Genomic DNA, 22150 nt, shown 5'->3' with positions numbered 1-22150 from the left:
CCGATAAGCCCCCGCCCGCAGACCCCGACAACCAACGGCAAGGGTTGTCGGGAAGAGGTCTGGAAGGAATGCATGCTGAGCGACACTGTCATTTTTTTTATAATTATTTGTTTTCCCGGCGCGTCTTTTTTTTTTCACCCGTCGCAACTTTAGTGTCCCATCGAAATTCTCAAAGCCGCCCGGCGTTAATTACGTTCGCGCGCTGCACGTCGGGAAAATGACGTCACACGCATGCGCAGTACGGCCGGCGCGGGAGCGCGCCTCATTTAAATTTTAAATGCCCCCAGGAGAGGAGGACCGCCTTACGACGGCGGCACTTAAGTTACACGGCCTGAAATTTCTAGGTAAGTGCTTTGAAGATCGGGCACGTAGAGATTTTAAGTCAGTGTAACTTAACTGCTGAAAGTTAAGTTAGGCAGCTTTTTTGAGAATTTGGCCCCAGAACTTAAAAAGTACCTTCTTTTCTTCATCTATGGAAAATCACTGCAGGCATGTCAGGAGTGTGTTGGGTAGGCTTCGGCAACATGACATATACGTCAAGCTTGAAAAAAATGAAATTGAACAAAAGAGTACATTTCTTGGACTGGTCATCTGGGTTGAAGGCATTAAGATGGATCTCTATAAAGTTACTGCTATTTTGAACTGCCCAATTCCCACGGGCCAGAAAGGAATTTAACATTTTGTGGGATTTGCCAATTTTTATTGGAAATTCATTAGAGGGTTTTCAGCTGTCATCTCACCCATCACGCAGTTAACCAGGCAAGGCATCCGATTCCACTGGTCCCATGAAGCTGCCTTTGAGACTCTTTTTTTTTTTTTTTAAGAGACTCTTAAGAAACTGTTCACTTCTGCATCCGTCTTAAGGCATCCCGATTCAGCTCTGCCATTTGTTCTAGAAGTTGATGCATCTGAGACAGCAGTTGGGGCAGTACTCTCCTAGCGACATGGGGTTTAAAGCTCTATTACATCCAGTTGCATTCTTTTCCTGTAAATTTTCAGCAGCAAAAATAAACTACTATGTTGGGGATCGAGAACTTTTTGGAAATCAAAGCCGCACTGAAGGAGTGGCGATATTTATTGGAAGGGGCAGCCCATTCCATTTTGATCTATAGGGATCATAAAAATCTGGAGTACCTAAGAACTGAAAAAAGATTAAACCATGTCAGACCAGGTGGGCAATATTCTTTTTCAGATTTTCCTTCCATATAACTTACAGGCCTGCATCAAAGAACACGAAACCTGACGCACTGTCCCGTATGTTCAATGATTGAGAAGTCACACCTTCGAATACCATCTTGCCCGCAGGGAACTTTCTTCTACTACTTTCTTGCTGTCACAGATTAAACAAACTTTCATGGGGACTTCCTCCCCCTCAGAAATGAAATTACAGGCAAAAGTTGGTCTGTTATGGTATAAAGACAAGATTTTCGTATCAGAAGACTGACGGGTTGCTATATTGTGGCTCTGCCATGATCACATGTTAGCCGGACATTTTGGTGTTTTCAAGACTTCTGAACTTTGTAACGCACGTTTTGGTGGCCTCGGGTAGAAAGAGATTGCAAAAAATATCTGAAATCCTGCACCACTTGCATTCGAAGTAAGAATAGTAAAGTCAAGGCATGGGGTTTGCCGAAACCACTGTCTGTCCCACAGAGGTCTTGAAAGATGATCTCAATAGACTTTATTGTGAAACTTCCTACAGCAGAAGGCTTTACTACAATCTTTGTGGTGGTGGATTGACTGTCCAAAATGGTGCATTTCATACCAATGAAGGGGACACCCTCGGCCCCTGAGACAGCACAAGTCTTCATCAAGGAAATCATAAAGCTTCACGGAGTTCAGACCCTCAAACAATACCTACACTGCTTCTCCTCTTCTTCCCAGGATGACTGTGTCTCACTGTTACCTTTAGCCAAGTTTGCCTACAATAACTCTTCTCGCTCTGCCACAAATTAAGCTCCATTCTTTGCCAATTACGACTTCCATCCATCATTCTTGCCTAAGACCATTCCAGAATGTTCAGTACCAGCTGTTCTTGAAACAATAAACTTCTTCAGTACAAATAACAAACTGTTGCAGGAAACGATGGTTAAGACACAAGAGTATAACAAGAAAATCTTTGAAAAAAAAAAGACGAGGATAATTAATTCTGGAACCCAGCAAGCAGGTATGGTTATCAACAGTGAACCTAAGGTCGGCATGCCCTTCAAAGAAACTTGGTCCTAAATTTGTGGGACCTTTTCCAGTGACTAGAATAATCAACAATGTAGCTTACGAACTAGAGTTGCCAAACTTTCTTTGCATACCAGGCTCACCTACCTTCCTCTGCATACCGTGCTCACCTACCAGGTACTGTATGTGACAGGACGTTTTTACAGCTGCTGTCTGGTTTCAGACATTTTTTTTTCTGCAGCCAGTAAACTCTCCAGCATGTTATCCTATGTGTCCATGCACACATTGGCTGTTATCTATGTTTTTCTGCCTGGAAACACCCCCCAGAACTAGTTGGTTTGACGAGGAGTTTTTCAGCTGTAAAAATGCTCTAAATCTGAAAAAAAGCTTAAATACGCACATGCAAAAATGCTGAAAACTCATTCTACAACTACAGCTTTCTACAGTCCAGTGTGCATTAAGCCTAAGTTGAGAGTTCTAGCGTTAAAGGGATAACTGAATCTCTTGTAACTACACTGGGGTAGATTCAGATAGGTTACGATCCGCCGGCGCAAGTTTTTGAGGCTAGTGCTTAATTCAGAAAGCACTTACCTCAAAACTTGCGGCGGCGTATCGTAAATCCCCCGGCGGAATTCAAATTCCGTGGCTAGGGGGAGTGTACTATTTAAATCAGGTGCGTCCCCGCGCTGATCGAACTGCGCATGCGCCGCAGGCTAAATTTCCCAGCGTGCATTGCTCCAAATGACGGCACTGGTTTCGGCGTGAGCGTAACTTGCGTCCGGCCGTATTCTGAATTGACTTACGCATACGACGTAAAAATTCAAAACTCGACGCAGGAACGATGGCCATACTTAACATAGGATACCCCTCACATAGCAGGGGTAACTATACGCCGGAAAAAGCCGAACGCAAGCGACGTAAAAAAAAAAACGACGGGCGGGCGTCTGAATCGGCCGAACTCCTCATTTGCATATTCGTCGCGTACAAAAAACGAAACGCCACCTAGTGGCCAGATTGCAGCCAAAGATCCGACGGTGTAAGTCACTTACACCTGTCGGATCTTAGGGAGATCTATGCGGAACCTGATTCTATGAATCAGGCGCATAGATCCGACGGACGGAACTCAGAGATACGACGGCGTATCAGGAGATACGCCGTCGTATCTCTATCTGAATCCGGGCCACTATGTTGATCAGGAAACAAGTTGCCTCTAGCGACCAAGTCCCCTAATTTGAAAGGTTGTCCAGTACATGTCAAGCTTGCATTCATTGTGAGAATTTTCCGTACCGGTGAAAGGAAGTATCCTTTGTGTCAGACAATTTGGGGAATCCAGAGACTTTACTTTCTCTAAAGAGAGAAGAAGTAAATTCTCCTAAGACACTAGCAAAAAACTGAAGCATGATGGGAGTGGAAGGAGTTATAACTGGCTGGCTTACAGCTTTTTGTATGCCAGTGTCCTATTCTCCTGTAGGCAGCAGTATAACTCACACATCTCGCCACTTAAAGCGGAGGTTCACCCTGAAAAACAACTATATGCCATTACATCCAGCATACTGCTGACATCTGCAGTATGCTGTTTTTTATTTTTTTTGCTGTACTTACCGTCTTTATAGTTGTTTTCATCCGGCTCCGAGTTCTGACTCCCGCAGGGAATAGGCGTTCCTAAGACGAGGCATAGATGATTGACGTGCGGGTAAAGCGCGTCACGCCTTCCGAAAATATCCGAGGTGGAACTCGGCTCTTTACGGCGCTATACGGCGCCTGCGCCTGCCGTGTAGAGCTGACTGCGCAGGCGCCGTAAAGTGCCGAGTCCCAGCTCGGATATTTTCGGAAGGCGTGAATCGCTTAACCCGCACGTCAATCATCTATGCCTCGTCTTAGGAATGCCTACTCCCCGGGGAGCGAGAACCCGGAAGCCGGGTGAAAAAAACAATAAGACGGTAAGTACAGCGGAAAAAAAAAACAATCCAGCATACTGTCAATGTCAGCAGTATGCTGGATGTAACGGTATATAGATGTTTTAGGGTGAACCCCCGCTTTAATGAACTCCAGGAAAAGGATTTACAGTAAGTGCTAGTTCACACCAGATGCAGTTCCGTGCTCTTTTTTCTGCACTAAAAATGCATGCAGTGTTTTCCATGTATTCCAATGGCTCTAGTTCTCACCAGTGCAGTCAGTTTCTTTTGCAGAAAAAAGTAGTGCGTGCTGCATTTTTTCTGCACAGAACTGTACTGGAACCTAGCAAATTGTATCAAAAACGCACTGGAACTATACTGGAACTGCACTGGAACTGCGTGTGGTGTGAACTGTAAGCAAAAACTGATCTGGAACGTATGAGTGCATTTTTGTGGTGTGAACTGGCCATAAAAAATGCATGCACAGTATTTTCTATGTATTCCAATGACTCTAGTTTACACCAGTGCAGTCCGTTTCAGAAACTGCCCGGAAACTGACTGGACCTGACTGCATTGGTGTGAACTAGAGCCATTGAAATACTTGGAAAACACTGTGCATGAATTTTTAGCGCAGACAAAAAGTGTACAGAACTGCATCTGGTGTGAACTGGCCCTAAGTCCTAGATCCTGTTTTCTCCATACACAGCATTTTTTCTTCCACAAATACGCTCCTGCTTGCCCACTGCTCCCTTGCTTATCTCCACTTTACAGTATCCTGTATTCAGAATCTTTTGGGTGTGTCACATGAAGTACTCCACACCCATATGCTCAGACTTACATTTATTTCATTAACCTCTCTGGCGGTTTTCCAGAGTGTGGCTCGGGGTTTAATTTCCGTACCATTAGCGGTAACCCCGAGCCACACTCGGGATTGCATTGCAGGATCCTGTTGCAGTACACTTTTTTTTTATAATTACTTATTTTCTTTATTATGACAAATTACAACAAATACAAACAAGAAAATAAGCACCATACAAAACATATAAATACATCAAAACCATGTTATATACACTCCCCACCCCCCTTCGAGAGCACCCTCAATGTATTCCCTTTGCTTCCCTTCCTTCCTCTCTTCCCCCCTTTCTCCCCCTGAATCAACCCCTTCTGTTGCAGTATACTTGCCTTGAACCCAGGATCCTGCGATGTCCCCCCGCTTTGTCCGCGGGCTGTGTCTTCTGCCCGATGCCTCTGTGTGCCAGGCTACGTTCCCTGCGAGCGTCGGGGGCAGAGCCTGGCGGCAAATTCAAAAAGTACACAAAACATAACACATACAGTACACTGTAATGTTACAGATTACATTACTGTATGAATTTATTTCACATCCCTTTTGTCCCTCATGCTTTGTCCAATGCCCTGCATGCAGTTTTATGTTATATATACTGTTTCTGCCTGGAAACCTGAGATTGTCCATAGCAAACCAAATAGTGTCCCTTTACGTCAAAAGTGGTTTTAGACCAGCTAGAAAACAGCGATAGTAAATTAGACCACTTGCAGAATTGAGCCATATTGAATTGTGGGGAAATCAATTTAAATATTATTATATTATTATTTTTTATAATTATTTATAGTTATTCATTATATAATTATATTATAATTTATGATTTAGTGTTTCAAACTTTATCATACCCGGGATGTCTACTAGACTCTTGTTTGGACAGATTTAAGTGTGTTATTACTAAGAATTACAGGCCTACAATATAAAACACCAATTTTTTTTTACCGCTTTGAGTCGCAAAAAATCTGACATAATCATACCGCCCGGGTGGCTACAGCAATTTGTTTAAACTGCACTCACAAAAGTCCATTGTACAAACCATGTAGGAGAAAAATAGATTCTATGCACTTACTGTATAGATGATGGTCAAACAAGAAGAAAGAGAACGGCGCCCTCTAAGCGCAGCATATTTAGATCAAGCTTAAAAAAGGGACATGCATGTCCCGATCGCGAAGCACCGCCCGCCAGCCTGGTTCCCGGAAGTGATAAACACATCACAACATGAAGCCTCCACGATCCCGTCCCAGCCGCTGGCTAGCGCTGTACACATTCAGTGCAGACAGGACTGCTACAGGACTCAGATCTCCACCATCAGCTCGTGATGTACACACTTCACCAGGACTAATGCGGATAAAACACATTTAACCCTTGACATGCCTGATTATCTCTACTCAAATGTGAGTGTTTTTAATCCCTTTATATTAAAGATCTTTTAAATATGCTGCACTTAGAGGGCGCCGTTCTCTTTCTTCTTGTTTGTTCTCAGAGCCTCTTCTAGCTTTTCGGACTGGCAGCCATCTACTAACTCAGCAACTTTCCTGTATACCTCCTTACATGGACTATATACCATATATGGACTCATATTGATTTTAACCCCTTCCCTGCCCATCCACTTTCCATTTATATATTTTCTTTTTCTTTTTAGACAGCTATATCCAGAGTGCGCCATATCAACCCCCTGTTTTTTGTATAGATGATGGTGCCAGGTCCTGTTCACATATCAGGAGTCCTTGATAGAAAGTTATGTTTTTTTACTTGCTTTTTTTTACTTGCAAAGTAAGTCACATGATGGTAATCTGAACAACTAGAACATTGGTAACATAAAAACTGCCAAAACCAGCTTGCACAGCACACCTCACATTTCTTGCAATTCAAGAACCACTAGTGTTTTCCAAATTATCAGACTTCCGAACGCCATAGATTATGCGGGTAGAAAAAAAAATTACTTGGTTCCCCCGTCAACACACTTGATGTTTATGGGAGAATTCCTCCTGTGGAGCTATTGTATTCTGACAGCGGGGAGAGTTCCCCCGTGTCAGAATGCAATGATTGGTGTGGCTGGCTATAGCTGGTGACATTGATCGAGTGAAAAAAAAAGGATTGGTTGTACAGAAGTTGATTGAGAGATCAACTTCTGTACATCCAGCCTGCTTATAGATCGACCAAAATTCAGGCGGTTCCTGCTGAACCAGACAAATTTCAATATATCTATCTCTGGCTTTAGTTATTTGTTATATTTTGGATTTATAAGCTAAATGAATAGGTTTACAGGGCCTTAAAAAGTCCTGTAAATCTCCTTACCTTTACAGTGCACTTTACACTATCCCCTGTGACATCGCTCACAACAGCTTTGGTTAATAAAAAAAAGGCCCTTGACTTGCTATCTTCAGTACAATTGTGTTCTCATTCAGGCCAGAATAGTCACTGTGCAGGGATTTAGAGGCCTTCCAGCTAATTGCTATCTTGTAAATTTAATTGGACTGCCTCCCAAGGCACTGTTCTTAAATCAATTAGGCTACAAGTTGCCTGTCACCTCTTTCTCCCAAGAAGTGTACCATCAAGAGAGGTCAACCATCTAAAGGGGGAAAGATGTTTCACCTAAACCATTTGAGATTTGCCATATTTTAAAATTCATTGTTTGCATTTAGATAAAGTATTTCTCTTACCAAGGAAGAGTGCTTTTTTTTTTTCTCTGTCGATTCATTATTTAAAGTCAGAAAACAGTTACATTGGATCGTTACTGATTTTTGGTTACTGTCTCCTCTGTGTCACTCTAATAAGGTTAAGCAGTTCTCTGACTGGACTGTCCTTGTTAATGAGATCAATTGACTTTGGGGATGCATCGACTGATAAATAATAAATCCCTTCCTTATTATTTTACAAGCCTTGTGGTTCTGGTCTTTGCCAATGAGAGCAAGTACCATGAACGGCTAAACTGCAAATAAAACCCCTGCTTTAGATATTAGACAAATGTGATGTCATTTGTGAAACCAGTTTATGTGGAACAAATTGTTACTTTTTGAATGAATTCAACTGCCATATACTATAATTCAGTTTCAAGTATATCCCAGTTGTACTGCTAACACCAATCATTTATATGCAGTAACAGTGTCTCTAAATGAATTATAAAGAGCGACAACAATGGAGAAAGGGGAACATGGAGGTGTTGTCCATATTAATCAATCAGACCCTTGATTTCACTATAAATATGACAGTTAGAATCAAGAAGCAGGGGTTGCCAGCTGACAGGTTTTTAGTGTTCTCCAGTATCTATAATTGGGCTATGAAGTGGCAAAGTCGCAGACAGAGCAGGCGGATCTTTAGGACCAGAACATTTTGTGATTTATACAGGTCTGGATAAACCCAAGACCCAGGTAGCGTTTGAGGCAGTAAATGGAAATATTTTGTGTCACCTTAAAATTTCCTACTGACTCCTAGATTGCATTGACTGATTTCAAAACAATTTATGACTTTTCTCCCCCTGGAATTATGCTTAAGCTGTGGGTCACAGGGCCGAACTTATCTTTGAATAACACATTATAGCTAAAGAAGGTAGCTTTAAAGTGAAACTAAACCCTCCCACCCTTTACAGCCAAGAAAGCTCCCATCTTAGCCTTTATTTGATCTGCAGATGCCATGGTGCTGCACACATGATCAGCTATGACGCCAGCCCCATGATGGCTTGACAGTTCAGTTGAGAGCTAACATAAGCACACAGGTAATAGTTATCATTCAAGGCTTGCCTTGGGTGTAACTATTTTGGGAAACTGATACATTTAGTTCTGCTTTAACTGTTGACAGGTCTGGTATCAGACAGTATAATTTTCCTAGCTTGTGTTCAGAAAATGTTGTGGAATTTGAATTGTATTTTTATTTGTTTGGTAACGATTGTATCTTACCACAACAAACAGGTCAGTTGTATACAACCAGATATAGTTTTCCTGCTCATCACAATGGCTAAGCTCTGAATAAGCTTGAAGGAGTTCAGACCAGAGCTGCAGGTTAAGTCAACCATATATGGATCAAAATTCAGCTGACTCAGTAGGGACCAGTCAAATTTTGATCCATGTATGGGCACCCAGTTGTACATAAGTTGATCTACTGATTGATTTGTGTACAACCAGCCTGTTGGGTTTTTCCCAAATGATTAGTGCTGCCAGCTTTGGCTAGCAACACTAATCGTTGTATTCTGTTGGCAGGAAATGCTGTGCCCCCCGTGGGCAGAACCCAATAGCACTGTGGGAGGAATTCCCTTATCAACAGTGACTGTGGAAGACAAAAACAATGCATAATCTATTGCCTGCCTTAGGCTTAGCTGTTTGTTGGTCATTTAGTATATATGCAAGTTTTATTCTTGAGGAACCACATTTTTGGCATGACCTACCAGCCAATGGCTAAAGAGGTGACGGAGAAGTAACTTGTTTCAGGTATATTAGAACCTATAAAGAAAAAAATGGGTATACATATGTAAACTGTCAAAATTGTACCATGTTTTAAGTCATTAACATCCATGCTTTAGAACTAATATTTCCATGTAATACTTTTTTTCTTTATTCTTAAATATAAAACACCATATTGTTAACATTGGCTTTGTTGTTACTTTAAAAGGTGCTGTATCAAAAGGACAGCTGGGCCCTGTGGAGCTGGTTTCACAGTACTTACGTTATGGTGAAGTAGATGAAGCTGTCGGTATACTGAGCTGTATGAACTGGAATACTGCTGGTCAGCAGTGCTACACATGTATGAGTGCTATAGTGAACCATCTTCTAAGACAGAAACTTACTCCAGAAAAAGAAGGTAACGCATAATTTCCTGCTATGTAAACTAAAGAAAAACTTCAATGACCTTAGAAAATATTTTGATTTGAAATGTATTATATACACAATATATAAACTGTTATTGCTTAATCCATTTTTACCTGTGCAAGCAGAATTTTTTTTATTGATGGTACAAATTCAGAAAACAAACAAGTATCTTGAATTAAAATTTTCAAGTTATGACTCCCCTATTGCTTGCATTCAGGGCCCATAACTCAATTTATTCAGGACTGGGAACATCAGTCACAGGGTCTAACCACAGAGCCATCTGCTGGTGAAACCTTGTATCTTCTTTAGAACTTACGGATACAATGGTTCTAAGGACAATTCATATTTGAAATGTTGGGCTTTAGTTTGCTGGTCTCAACTAGAAACAAAGAATCATATCATCATCCCCTCTGTGCTGCAGCTCTCTTCTGAACAGGGAAACCTGCTTGGCAAAGAATTCAGGAGAATAAGTAGTGCGTTGGCTAATGCTGAAGCCCATGTTCAATTCAGCAAATGCCTCACTGAGTGCTTCGGTGTACAGGGCTAATCTGATCAGCACGTTTATGTCCTGGGTTTTGAGAAACTCTTAGCAAGCGCCAGACTTTTTCATTTCTCCACTTTTATATTGAATCATTATGCTACTTTTGTCATCTGCCGTACATTCTACGGTATTTAATTTGCTGTATGGGTTGCTTGCAAGTTACCACATCACGGGATGGGGAAAAAAAACACAGTTTAATTATCTCTAATTAGTGTTAATGAAAAGTACAGAGTCAGATTGTAGCAAATGACTGCCGTTATCTAAAAGACTGTTTTTCCTTATCAGAGACCCTTAGTTAATTACTTCATAATAACTTGTACAGGCAATGAGGATATTAAAGTGATAATAACATCTGAATGTGTTTACAGGTCACTAAATTTACTCAGCTACTCAGAGTGCCCTTTAATAGGCACATTAGTTAATATAACTCAGGGAATTATAGTTTATTATGGTGTTTAAATGTATTTCTGCATAGGAGTTTATACCAAAATAAGAGCTGGCTAGGCTAATGAAAGCAGAGGAATCCAAATTAAAACTGAGGATCCAGTGGATGTCATCACAAACATCATGGGTCCTCTATGTAACAGTAAACATTTTTACATCTATGTGCTTGATTTTGGTGAATGCTGCTTATCAAGTGTACACAAACATCTGCTGTCACTGTAGAGGTTACTGCTATGCGGAAACCTCGTACACACGATGAGAATTTCGGATGATTGATCATACATTTTTTTTCCATGCTAGTCTCATATGAAAAATTCAGATGTTACTCTACTTACGAAAATTTTCATATGACAAATACAACTTTGGAAGTGATGTAATGTATTGTAGTGTATTTGTATCGTATTTTCAGATGAAAACTGTGCTGGTTAAAGTGGAGGTTCCATCAAAAAAACAATTTTGCTTTAAACTGTAGCTTACAACAAAAAAAGAAAAAAAAAAAGATTTTTTTTTTTTTTTACTCATCTGGAAATACCTGTTGCTATGCGGTCCCACAAAATCTGCCTTTGAAACCACCCAGGATTCTGACATCATCTCCCTCTAATGCTCCTGAGAAATGTGTGTCATAATTTCCCAGAATGCAGTGCGCTGTCCAATTATCACTCCCCATCCAAGACTTCCAGGAAGTAAGTGCCTGTAGGCTTCACAATGCCCACAAGCAAAATGACAACAGTGTTGATATAGTTTTATAAACTATCTTTTTTGAATATCTATGCGGATCGACGGCGGATTGTAAAATAGTAAGTGACCAGATTTATATTATAAAAACGCAGGATGAAAGGACACACATTTAAAAAATGCTAATTGTGGTTGGAACTCCGCTTTAAAAATTGTATGATCTGGTATTTTCATGTTTGTTCCTTCGGATAATTTCGGATGAACTGTCATGATTGGCATTCAAAGGCTGTGTACTAACCATCAGATTATCATATGATCACTATTTAAGCCTCATACACACGATCGGATATCTGATGGAATCTAATCCGATGGATTTTTTGATTGGATATCCGATGAAGCTGACTTTCATCAGTCTTGCCTACACACCATCAGTCAAAAATCAGACCGTGCCAAAACGTGACGTAAAACACTACGACGTGCTGAGAAAAATTAAGTTCAATGCTTCCAAGCATGCGTCGACTTGATTCTGAGCATGCATGGATTTTTGACCGATGGACTTCCACACAGACGATCGTTTTTTTTTTTTTATCAGTTTTTTATCCATAGGAAAAATGTAAAACGTGTTCTATTTTTTTTCACCGATAGAAAACAAACCGATGGGGCCCACACACGATCGGGTTGTCTGATGAAAACAGTCCATCGGTCTGTTTTCATCGGACAAACCGATCGTGTGTACAGGGCTTTACTTTGAGCCCTTAAGCCTAGTATACACAATGACATTTTCGGACGGATGATTGCCCATTTTTTGGATGCTAGTCTCTCAAAAACGAATAGGTTACTAAAGTACGAAAATTTTCATATGACAATAAATATTTGGAAGTGATGTATTGTATTTGAGGACAAAAACTGTACTGATTAAACAAAAATCGTACAATCTGGTATTGTAGGAGAAAAAAAAATTGTGTTTGGCCCAAAATCTGTATTTTTTGTACAATATTCAAATCTTGTGTACATGGTTTTACTGTGAGCCCTAGTACATGTAGCTAAATGCAGATCACATCCAGACCTTCGATATTGTCCAGTTGTTTTGTAAGGTATATGGGTAACTGTACACCGCTAGGGCGCATTTACCTTAATACGCATGAAGCAACAGATTAAGGCATGCTGCATTAAGGCAGCCCTATCACTTTGAATGAGCTGACAGTACACATGATAAAAGGGAAATGCATTAAAACGCTAGTTTTAGCTTGCATCACTGTAAATGGACCCTAACAGTATCAGGAAGTATCCGCTCATTCTGCTTAACTGACAAGTACTTAAACAACATTCTGGCTGCACCACATGTTACAACCTGGTTTACAATCTCCTTTCGATTTCCTCAATAATTGCATAGTTCATCAATCTAGTTGGTTGGATTTAAGTGGTATGAATTGTTTGGGTAGGACCACTCACTTGATAGATAGTTGATTGTATGATGTGGCTAGCTTTGACCCTCTACTTTATGGCCTCCTTTTACCTGTCAGTAATTACCTGTTGCCCTTTAACTGCTATGGAAAAAGTTCCACAGCACATAAAAATCTATCCAAGGGCTTGGTAGAACTTGGATGGCCACAAGTAAAAAACAATATAAACAGGCACACTCAAATTTCAAATAATCTCTACTTTAGTCCGTTTGATGGTAAAATAATGAGGGATTGTCACTGCAACTGTTATTTTAATGTTCAGTTTAAAATGTCCATATGAAATCAATTGCATTTTGTGTAGCAGAAAACGTGCCATTAAAAACCAGTTTAAGAGAATGTTAGCTAGTCAGAGTTAATTCCCACTGTGTTCCTTAAACCACCGTTATTTCTGTGTGCTTATTACAAAGATGAGAGCTCCATGACACCAATAGGAGCTTCAGATGCAAACGCATTTGTTTTCAGTCCCAAGTTATTATGTCTGAATCTAACAATTTTGAAATGCACGGTAATTTGTTTTTCTTTTTATTAGAGGAACCTAGTGAGGCCTTTTTATTTAGAGGGATGTGACGGTTATCGTAAAGATCTGTTCTCCTCCGACAGCATCCAGCTGAGTTTTCTAATGAATCTGGAACTATAGAAGTAGCGACACTGATTCCTAGTAGGTCGGAACATTCAGTGACACAAAACATGCTGTCAGGAAAAAAGCAAAAGGCAAAAGAGCCGGTTGTTTTCTGGAAGAAATAAAATCACTGCATACCATTCACTTTAATCTAAACTGACTGCTGCTTTGTTTAAGAAATACAAATAAAAAGCGTGATTTTAGCTTATCTCGCCTTACATGCAGAGTAGTGAAAATTAGTAATTTATCACCTATTTGACTTCTTGCTTGACTGAGTCAAGATGCTTTCTGTATTAAAATAACGTCTGTATAATTATTGGGAAAATAACTGGCTTTAAAATGGCCAAAAACACATAGAACGACTAACTTTACTAAAGCTGTAACTTAGATGACCCAGACTTTTAAAGATTAAAGCCTCGTACACACGACCGGTTTTCCCGGCAGGAAAACTGGCAGGAGAGGTTTTGGCCGGGAATCCCGGCCGTGTGTATGCTCCCTAGCAGTTTTCCCGACAGGAAAACTGCCGGGAAAAAAATAGAGAATTAGCTATCTCTATTCCCGTCGGGATTCCCGGCAGAGTGTTTCCTGCCGAGAAAAACAGTTGTGTGTATGCTTACCTGAAGGGGAAAGTCCCGCGCAGTCCCAAGATTCTCTTCGCCGCTCAGCCTGGCCACTGATTGGCTAGAGCGGATGGATTGAGAGCAACGCAGCCATTGGCTGGCGCTGCTGTCAATCACATCCAGTGACGTGGCGCGCCAAGGGGCGGGGCCGAGTGATACAGTGAGCGGTTGTATCACGGGAGCACGCCCGCAATTACTGACCACCATGCGAGCTCTCGTATGACTGTGGTGAGTAATTGCGGGGAGGACCAGAGACAGCTGCCAAAGGGACCCCAGAAGACGTGGTTCGGGGCCACTCTGTGCAAAACAAACTGCACAGTGGAGGTAAGTATAACATGTTTTTTGTTTTAAATTACAATCTTTCCTTTTACAAATGCTTTAAGTGGTTAAAGTGATACTAAAGGCTTGGTTTGTTGGGTTAAAAATAACAAACATGTTACATTTACCTACTCTGTGCAGTGGTTTTGCATAGAGCAGCCCAAATCCTCCTCTTCTAGGCTCCCTTGCGGCGCTCCTGGCCCCTCTCTTGTACCAAGTGCCCCCATAGCAGGCAGCTTGCTATGGGGTCACCTGAGCCGAGCCGCTGCTCTGTGTGTCCATTCCACTGAAATCATTGAAAGATTTAATAATTAGAGAAAGCCACTAAAATTGTTAGAGGAGGCTGTGTCAAAGAGCTTTTTAACCATTTCAGCCTGGGAAGGTTTTACCCCTTCCTGATCTGGCCATTTTACGCGATATAGCACTTTGTTATTTTATCTGACTTTTGTGTGGTTGTGCGACACTGTATCCAAATAAAATTGATGTTCTTTTTTCCCCACAAATAGAGTGTTCTTTTGGTGGTATTTGATCACCTCTGCATTTTTTTTTGCGCTATAAACAAAAAAAGGCTGACGATTTAGAAAAAAAAAACAATATTTTTTACTTTCTGCTATAAAACATATCCAGTAAAAAATCGATTTAATTCATCAAATTAGGCCAATATGTATTCTTCTACATATTTTTGGTAAAAGAAATTCCAATAAGCATATATTGATTGGTTTGCACAAGTTATAGTGTCTACAAACTATGGGATAGATTTAGGGACTTTTTTTTTTTTTTTTTTACTAGTAATGGCGATGATCAGTGATTTTAGCATGACTGCGGCATAGCAGTGGACAAATCTGACACTAAGTGACACTTTTTGGGGACCAGTGACACCGATACAGTGATCAGTGCTAAAAAAAAAGCACTGTCACTGTATAAATGACACTGGCAGGGAAGGGGTTAACATCAGGAGAGATTTAAGGGTTAAATGTGTTCCCTATGAGTGCTTTCTAATTATGGGGGATGTGTTTTGACTAAAAAAAAACAGAGATTTGTGTTTCAGCCTAGCAGAAACACAAGATCTCCCTCTACCTCTCTAGCGTTCTGCCTCTCCCGTGAACAATCATGATTTGCTGCCGGACCCACTGATTGCTCCCGCTGTGCGCAATCACTGGGGTGCGTACACACCCCAGAGTCGATCACAGGAATCACGTACAGGTATGCGATTTTGTGCTTAAGGGCCGTCTGCCGCAGTATATGTGTTTGTGGGGCGGTCCTTAAGCGGTTAGATAAGGCTTTGCAGGCATTACAGGAGGTTGTGTCACTCTGCGCTTGTAAAACTGGCCATAGATGGCTCAGTTTTGTTTTGTTTTCAACCAGCAGACATCTCTACCATCAAAATACACAGATCAATGCTACAGTCTATTGTCTGCAGTGCTGATCAAGAGGACATTTTCCAGCAGGGCAGTCGTAAAAAAGTCGATTAGTTAATCAACTTATATACTGTATAACCACAGTGCCCATACTTGGATCGAAATTCATCCGGTCACCTCTGAACCGGACACATTTCGATCCGTCTATGGGCAGCTTTAGAGGAGGTTATGCCACTCAAATAATTAGAAAAGACTGTGCTACTGAAATCATTAACCGCTTGCCCACCGCTGCATGACGATATACGTCGGAAGAATGGCACAGCTGCGCAAAGGGACGTACCTGTATGTCCCCTTAAAATCACGACATTGTGGGGGCGAACTCGATGCCCGTCAGCAGTCCGCGATCGTCATCGATTTGCAGAATGCAAGGCATTTTCCTGTTCTGCCTAGCAACATGACAGAGATCTACTGCTCCCTATGATCGGGAGCAGTGATCTCTGTCATGCTATAGTGAGCCCATCCTATCCACAGTTAGAATCACTCCCTAGGACACACTTAACCCCTTGATCGCCCCCTAATGTTAAACCCCTTCCCTTCCAGTGTCATTTACACAGTAATCCAGTGCATTTTTATAGCACTGATCGCTGTGGTCCCAAAATAGTGTCAAAAGTGTCCGCCATAATGTTGCAGTCCCAATAAAAATCGCAGATTGCCGCCATTACCAATAAAAAAATAATAATGCCATAAAACTATCCCCTATCATATATTTTTGGGGGGTATTTATTATAGCAAAAATTAAAAAATATTCCTTTTTTTTTCAAAATTGTCGCTTTTTTTTGTTTATAGCGCAAAAAATAAAAACCACAGAGGTGATCAAGTACCTCCAAAAGAAAGCTCTATTTGTGGGGAAAAATTACGTTAATTTTGTTTGGGTGCAACGTCACACTGCCGCGCAATTGTCAGTTAAAGCCACGCATTGCCGAATTGCAAAAAGTGCTCTGGCCAGGAAGGGGGTAAATTCTTCCGGGGCTGAAGTGGTTATAGATTGATGTGCCACTGAAATCAATGGATGCACTAAATGGTATTATGTCCCAATGAAATTGCATAGAATGAATAGTGAGGCCTCCCCCCTATGCTGGAGAGAGTGTGGGATGGAAGGTACCCATGCCCACATATGGTGGAAGTGCCCCCCTATACAGGTATACTGGAGGAAGATATTGGTCTTGGTAAATAAAATAAGTGGATATGAGATAAAATACGACCCATGGGAATGTCTGTTCCATACTACGAGTTTGTCTAGGAAAAAGTACAGAGGTTCCGTGGTCCCGTTCTTATTGAACGGAGCCAAGGCACTAATACCTAGGAATTGGAGGAAAAAAGAGGCACCCTCGATGGGGGAATGGCTCCAAGAAATTTACAAAATGAAAAGGATGGAAGAACTGGGGTCTTTTCATGTGGACTCCGGGCCAAGATTTGAAATGATCTGGAGGGGATGGAGGGAGTATAGGGCTGGGGGGGGGGTGATGGGGGGGACGAGGGGGGAGTGAATGGAGGGGAATAGGGGAGATGGGGAGTTCTTGTGGCCTCCCCCCCTTATATAATATATTTTTTTTTTTTTTTTTCCTTTTTTTTTTTTTTTTTTTCTAGTCTACACTTAAGTAAGTACACAATATGGGGAAGTAACTCCCCTCTGAATAAATTCATTAGTTTTCTTATATCTCACGATTTTTTTTTTTTTTTTTCCTACACTTAAGTATATACACAATAAGGGGTAGTAAGACCCCTTCAGATTAATTGTATCCACTATCTTGCTGTGTTTTTTTTTTTTCTCTTTCTTTTTTCTTTCTTTTTTTTGTTTTTTTCTACACTTAAGTATATACACAACAAGGGGTAGTAAGACCCCTCCAGATTAACTTTATCCACTATCTTGCTGTGTTTTCTTTTTTTTTTTTTCTCTTTCTTTTTTCTTTTTTTTTTTTCCTACACTTAAGTATATACACAACAAGGGGTAGTAAGACCCCTCCAGATTAACTTTATCCACTATCTTGCTGTGTTTTTTTTATCTTTTTTTTTTCCCACATTTAAGTTAATTCACAACATGGGGAATCAACCCCCCCCCCCCCCCCCTGAGTAATTTTTTTTTTTTTACTCTCTCAATCCCTTTTTTCTCTTAGTCTCCTTTGGTCTCCTTCCCCTTCACATTTAATTCGATACACAATCGGGGAAATTTGTTCCCTCTAGAATAATTTTTTTTTTTTTTTTTATTTATTTATATATTTTATTTATTTATTTATTTTTTCTTTTTTTTTTTCTCTTTTTCTCTTCTCCTGTCTCTGCCCATTTTGTTCCCCTCTCCCCGCCTTCTTTATCCTCCCCATTATGGGTACTAGGGTTATGTCCCCAGATGCCCCCCATAGAAAATATAAAGGGAAAATTAGACATGGAGGTATAATGGAAGGTAGAAATCCTAGGAGTCGTAGAGTCTTTCTCTCTTTTTTTTTGTTTTAGTGAGACCATATATGTTGTTAGTTGGTATGTTGTTGTTATGGTATATTTATTGTATTGTCTTGGAAAAAAGTAATAAAATAAAATGTGGAAAAAAATAAAATAAAATGAATAAAGGAGATCATTAAAATAGGTCATGCCTTTGAATTCAATAGAAGTAGCCGTACCTCTGAAATCATTAGAGAAGGCTGTGCCACTAAATTCAGAAGTCTGTATCACTGAAATCATAAATTAAGGATGTGTCCGTGAAATTACCTAAGAATGACATGTCATTGAAATCATTAGAGGAGGCTGTAATATCAAAATCATTGAAGTAGGCTGTGCCACTGAAATATGTAAAAGGTGGTTATGTCATTGAAATCATTAGAGGAAGATGTGCCACTAAATTCAATGGAGGAGTATGTGTCACTGAAATCCATTAACCCCCCTGGCGATATTCCTGAGTCTGGCTCGGGGTAAGATTTCAATACCAAAAGCGGTATCCCCGAGCCAGACTCGGGATCCCCTCGCAGCATCCACAGGCACAAGTTACTTACCTTGTCCCAGGATCCTGCGATGCCTCCCCGCTGTGTGAGCGATCGGCGTCCTCGCTCGATTCACACAGTGCCGTTTACCGTCGATCTCCGTTCCCTGCGACGTTACGATGCACGGGGGCGGAGAACGGCGCCAAATTCAAAAAAGTAAATAAACACATTACATACAGTATACTGTAATCTGACAGATTACAGTACTGTATGTAAAAAATACACACCCCTTTGTCCCTAGTGGTCTGCCCAGTGTTCTGCATGTACTTTTGTATAATAAAAACTGTTCTTTCTGCCTGCAAACTGTAGATTGTCCATAGCAACCAAAAGTGTCCCTTTACATCAAAAGTGCTTTTAGACCAGCTAGAAAACAGTGATAATAAATTACAATCACTTGCAGAATTGAGCGATAGCGATTTGTTGGGAAATTTGTCATAAAAACAGCGTCAATTCTGCGACTGAGCAAATATCAGTGTTTTTGATTTATATAAAATATAGATGCGCTAATATTAACTTAAAAGGTGATAAAACGTACAAAGAAAACTAATCAGGGAGAACACTCCATAAACTGTGAATTACTAATATGTCCTTAATTAGTGCACAGTGATTAGCAGGATTCCATGCAGGGAAAAATCACTCTCTTCAATCTGAATGCTAATCCAGCCCTCCACCACTGTGATCAGATGATACAGGCACTCACAGACAGGGATTGCATGAAAGAAAAGAGAAAAACCTCATTGCGCAATATTCGATGACAGATCAAAAATGTAATCAGAGCATTGACATATGCACTCACGAATCCCCGCTTTCAGTAAAGCATGAAAACGCCACTCAGTATGCTGTTTCCTCAGCTCGATCCGATGCACTCGGATTCGATCGCAGGCTCCTCCCTACGCGTTACGTCACAGGCACGCAACTTACTCATGGGTTCCTACGTTATGAGAATGGCTTGGGGTTTAGATAACCTTCTCATTGACAGCGTTTACATTAGTGTGAGCAACCAAGGGGAAAGACCTTGGTTGCTCACACTAATGTAAACGCTGTCAATATTGCGCAATGAGGTTTTTCTCTTTTCTTTCATGCAATCCCTGTCTGTGAGTGCCTGTATCATCTGATCACAGCGGTGGAGGGCTGGATTAGCATTCAGATTGAAGAGAGTGATTTTTCCCTGCATGGAATCCTGCTAATCACTGTGCACTAATTAAGGACATATTAGTAATTCACAGTTTATGGAGTGTTCTCCCTGATTAGTTTTCTTTGTACGTTTTATCACCTTTTAAGTTAATATTAGCGCATCTATATTTTATATGTTTCACTGTTTGGATTTGGTATCACTCAAGATAGCAGCTATATTATTTGTTTTTTTATTTAGGTGCACGTGGAATTGATTATTTAATTAGCGCTGTAGTATATTTTTCACATTAGTGTTTTTGATTTGATTACATTATTGAATAATTTTTATTACAATTACATTATTATTTGTTATAATTATTTATAGTTATTTATTATATTATAATTTATGATTTTGTTTTTCAAACTTTATCATACCCGAGATTTCTACTAGACTCTTGTTTGGACAGATTTAAGTTAGTTATTCCTAAGAATTACAGGCCTACAATGTAAAACACCAAATTTTCATGCAAAATAATTGTACCGCTTTCAGCACCTAAAACCAGAAAGAATCATACCGCCAGGGAGGTTAAAGGAGGCTCTGCCACGGAAATCATTAAAGGAGGCTGTCCAATGAAGACCGTTTCCATAATGACACTTCTCTACATTGTTGAGTGGAGATTGTAGTTAGTGTCTAAAGAAGTTAGGATTATCTTTGTTGAAGCATCTAGTGTTACATATTTTTAAGGATTACTGTACTTAAAGCACAGTTACTATTTAAAAGTTATGCATGTTTAAATACAATTGAGCTATTAAGGGCCCTTAATAAAGAGTTAAAAAAATTGGCATAAATGGTATTTGGCCACAAGCATCATAACTTTAACCACTTCCCGCCCAAGGACGTCCTGGACTTTCAGTGGGGATATCTGAATGATGCCTGCAGCTACAGGCATCATTCAGATATCCATCTCTTCAGCCGACAAATCCCTGCACCATAAGAATGATCATAGCGGCGGTTCCGCCGCTTGATCGTTCTTATAGGCGGTGGGAGGGGACGCCCCACCGCCATCCGGTGCTTCTCCGGGCTCTCCTTTGCCATCGGAGACCCGGAGAAACGATCCGCCGGTGTCCGATGGAAACCATAGAGTAGACTGGTGACCAGATGGTCACCAGTCATCTCTATGATCGTCGGAGGCCCGGGCGCGATGTTATGACGTCACGCCCGGGTCCTGGAATGTAAACACAGCCGCAATCGCGGCTGAAAGCATTAGATAGGTGAATTTTTTTTCATGATCTAATGCTTTCCAGCCTGGAGAAGAGATGTGGGGTCTTATTGACCCTGCATCTCTCCATAAAGAGTACCTGTCACAAACTATTCCTATTACAAGGGATGTTTACATTCCTTGTAATAGGAATAAATGTGATCAAAAAAAAAAGAAAGTCAAAAAAAGTGTAAAAATAAAAGAAATTGAGTAAAATCAAAAATCAAATAATAAAACAATTTTTTTAAAACGCCCCTATCCCCGGTAGCTCGCGTTTAGAAGCGAACACACACGTAAGTCCCGCCCACATATGTAAACGCCGTTCAAACCACACATGTGAGGTATCGCCGCGTGCGTTAGAGCGCCAGCAACAATTCTAGCACTGGACCTACTCTGTAACTCTAAATTTGTAACTTGTGAAAAAAATATAAGCGACGCCTATGGAGATTTTTAAGTACTGACGTTTGGCGCCATTCCATTAGTGTGCGCAATTTTAAAGCGTGACATGTTAGGTATCTATTTACTCGGCGTAACTTCATCTTTCACATTATACAAAAAAATTGGGCTAACTTTACTGTTTTGTTATTTTTTAATTCACAAAACCGTTTTTTCCCCCCAAAAAAAAAGGCGTTTGAAAAATTATTGCGCAAATACTGTGCGAGATAAAAAGTTGCAATGGCCGGCATTTTATTCCCTAGGTGTCTGCTAAAAAAAACATATATAGTGTTTGGGGGTTCTGAGTAATTTTCTAACAAAAAAATTATGATTTATGCATGTAGGAGAGAAGTGCCAAAATAGGCCTGGTATGGAAGTGGTTAAAATATATGTCAAGGTTGAATAAAAAAAAAAAAGCACACAGTATGCAGTAATTTCTGCAGTTCATGCACATTCCCCACGTTTTATCCCTTTAAAGGTACTGTAAATAAAGAAAAATACCTTAGGGGTTGAAAAAAAAATCAAAATCTCTGTGAATAAGTGTCTGTAATTTTAATTTTCTATTGAGA

General features: G+C 40.5%; 1 protein-coding gene across 1 annotated transcript in view; it reads left to right on the top strand.

Moving 5' to 3' along the window:
- Positions 1–22150, top strand: part of LOC120937755 (WD repeat containing planar cell polarity effector) — a 480161-nt gene that overhangs the window by 211534 nt on the left and 246477 nt on the right. The window contains exon 11 of the mRNA XM_040351220.1: positions 9511–9699. Within this exon, the coding sequence (XP_040207154.1) occupies positions 9511–9699 (189 nt within the window). The remainder of the gene's footprint in view (positions 1–9510; positions 9700–22150) is intronic.

This window comes from Rana temporaria, chromosome 4 (assembly GCF_905171775.1).
Source record: "Rana temporaria chromosome 4, aRanTem1.1, whole genome shotgun sequence".
Taxonomy (NCBI): Eukaryota; Metazoa; Chordata; class Amphibia; order Anura; family Ranidae; genus Rana; species Rana temporaria.
The sequence above is the reverse complement of the archived record's forward strand: the minus strand, read 5'-3'. Positions and strand labels throughout refer to the sequence as shown.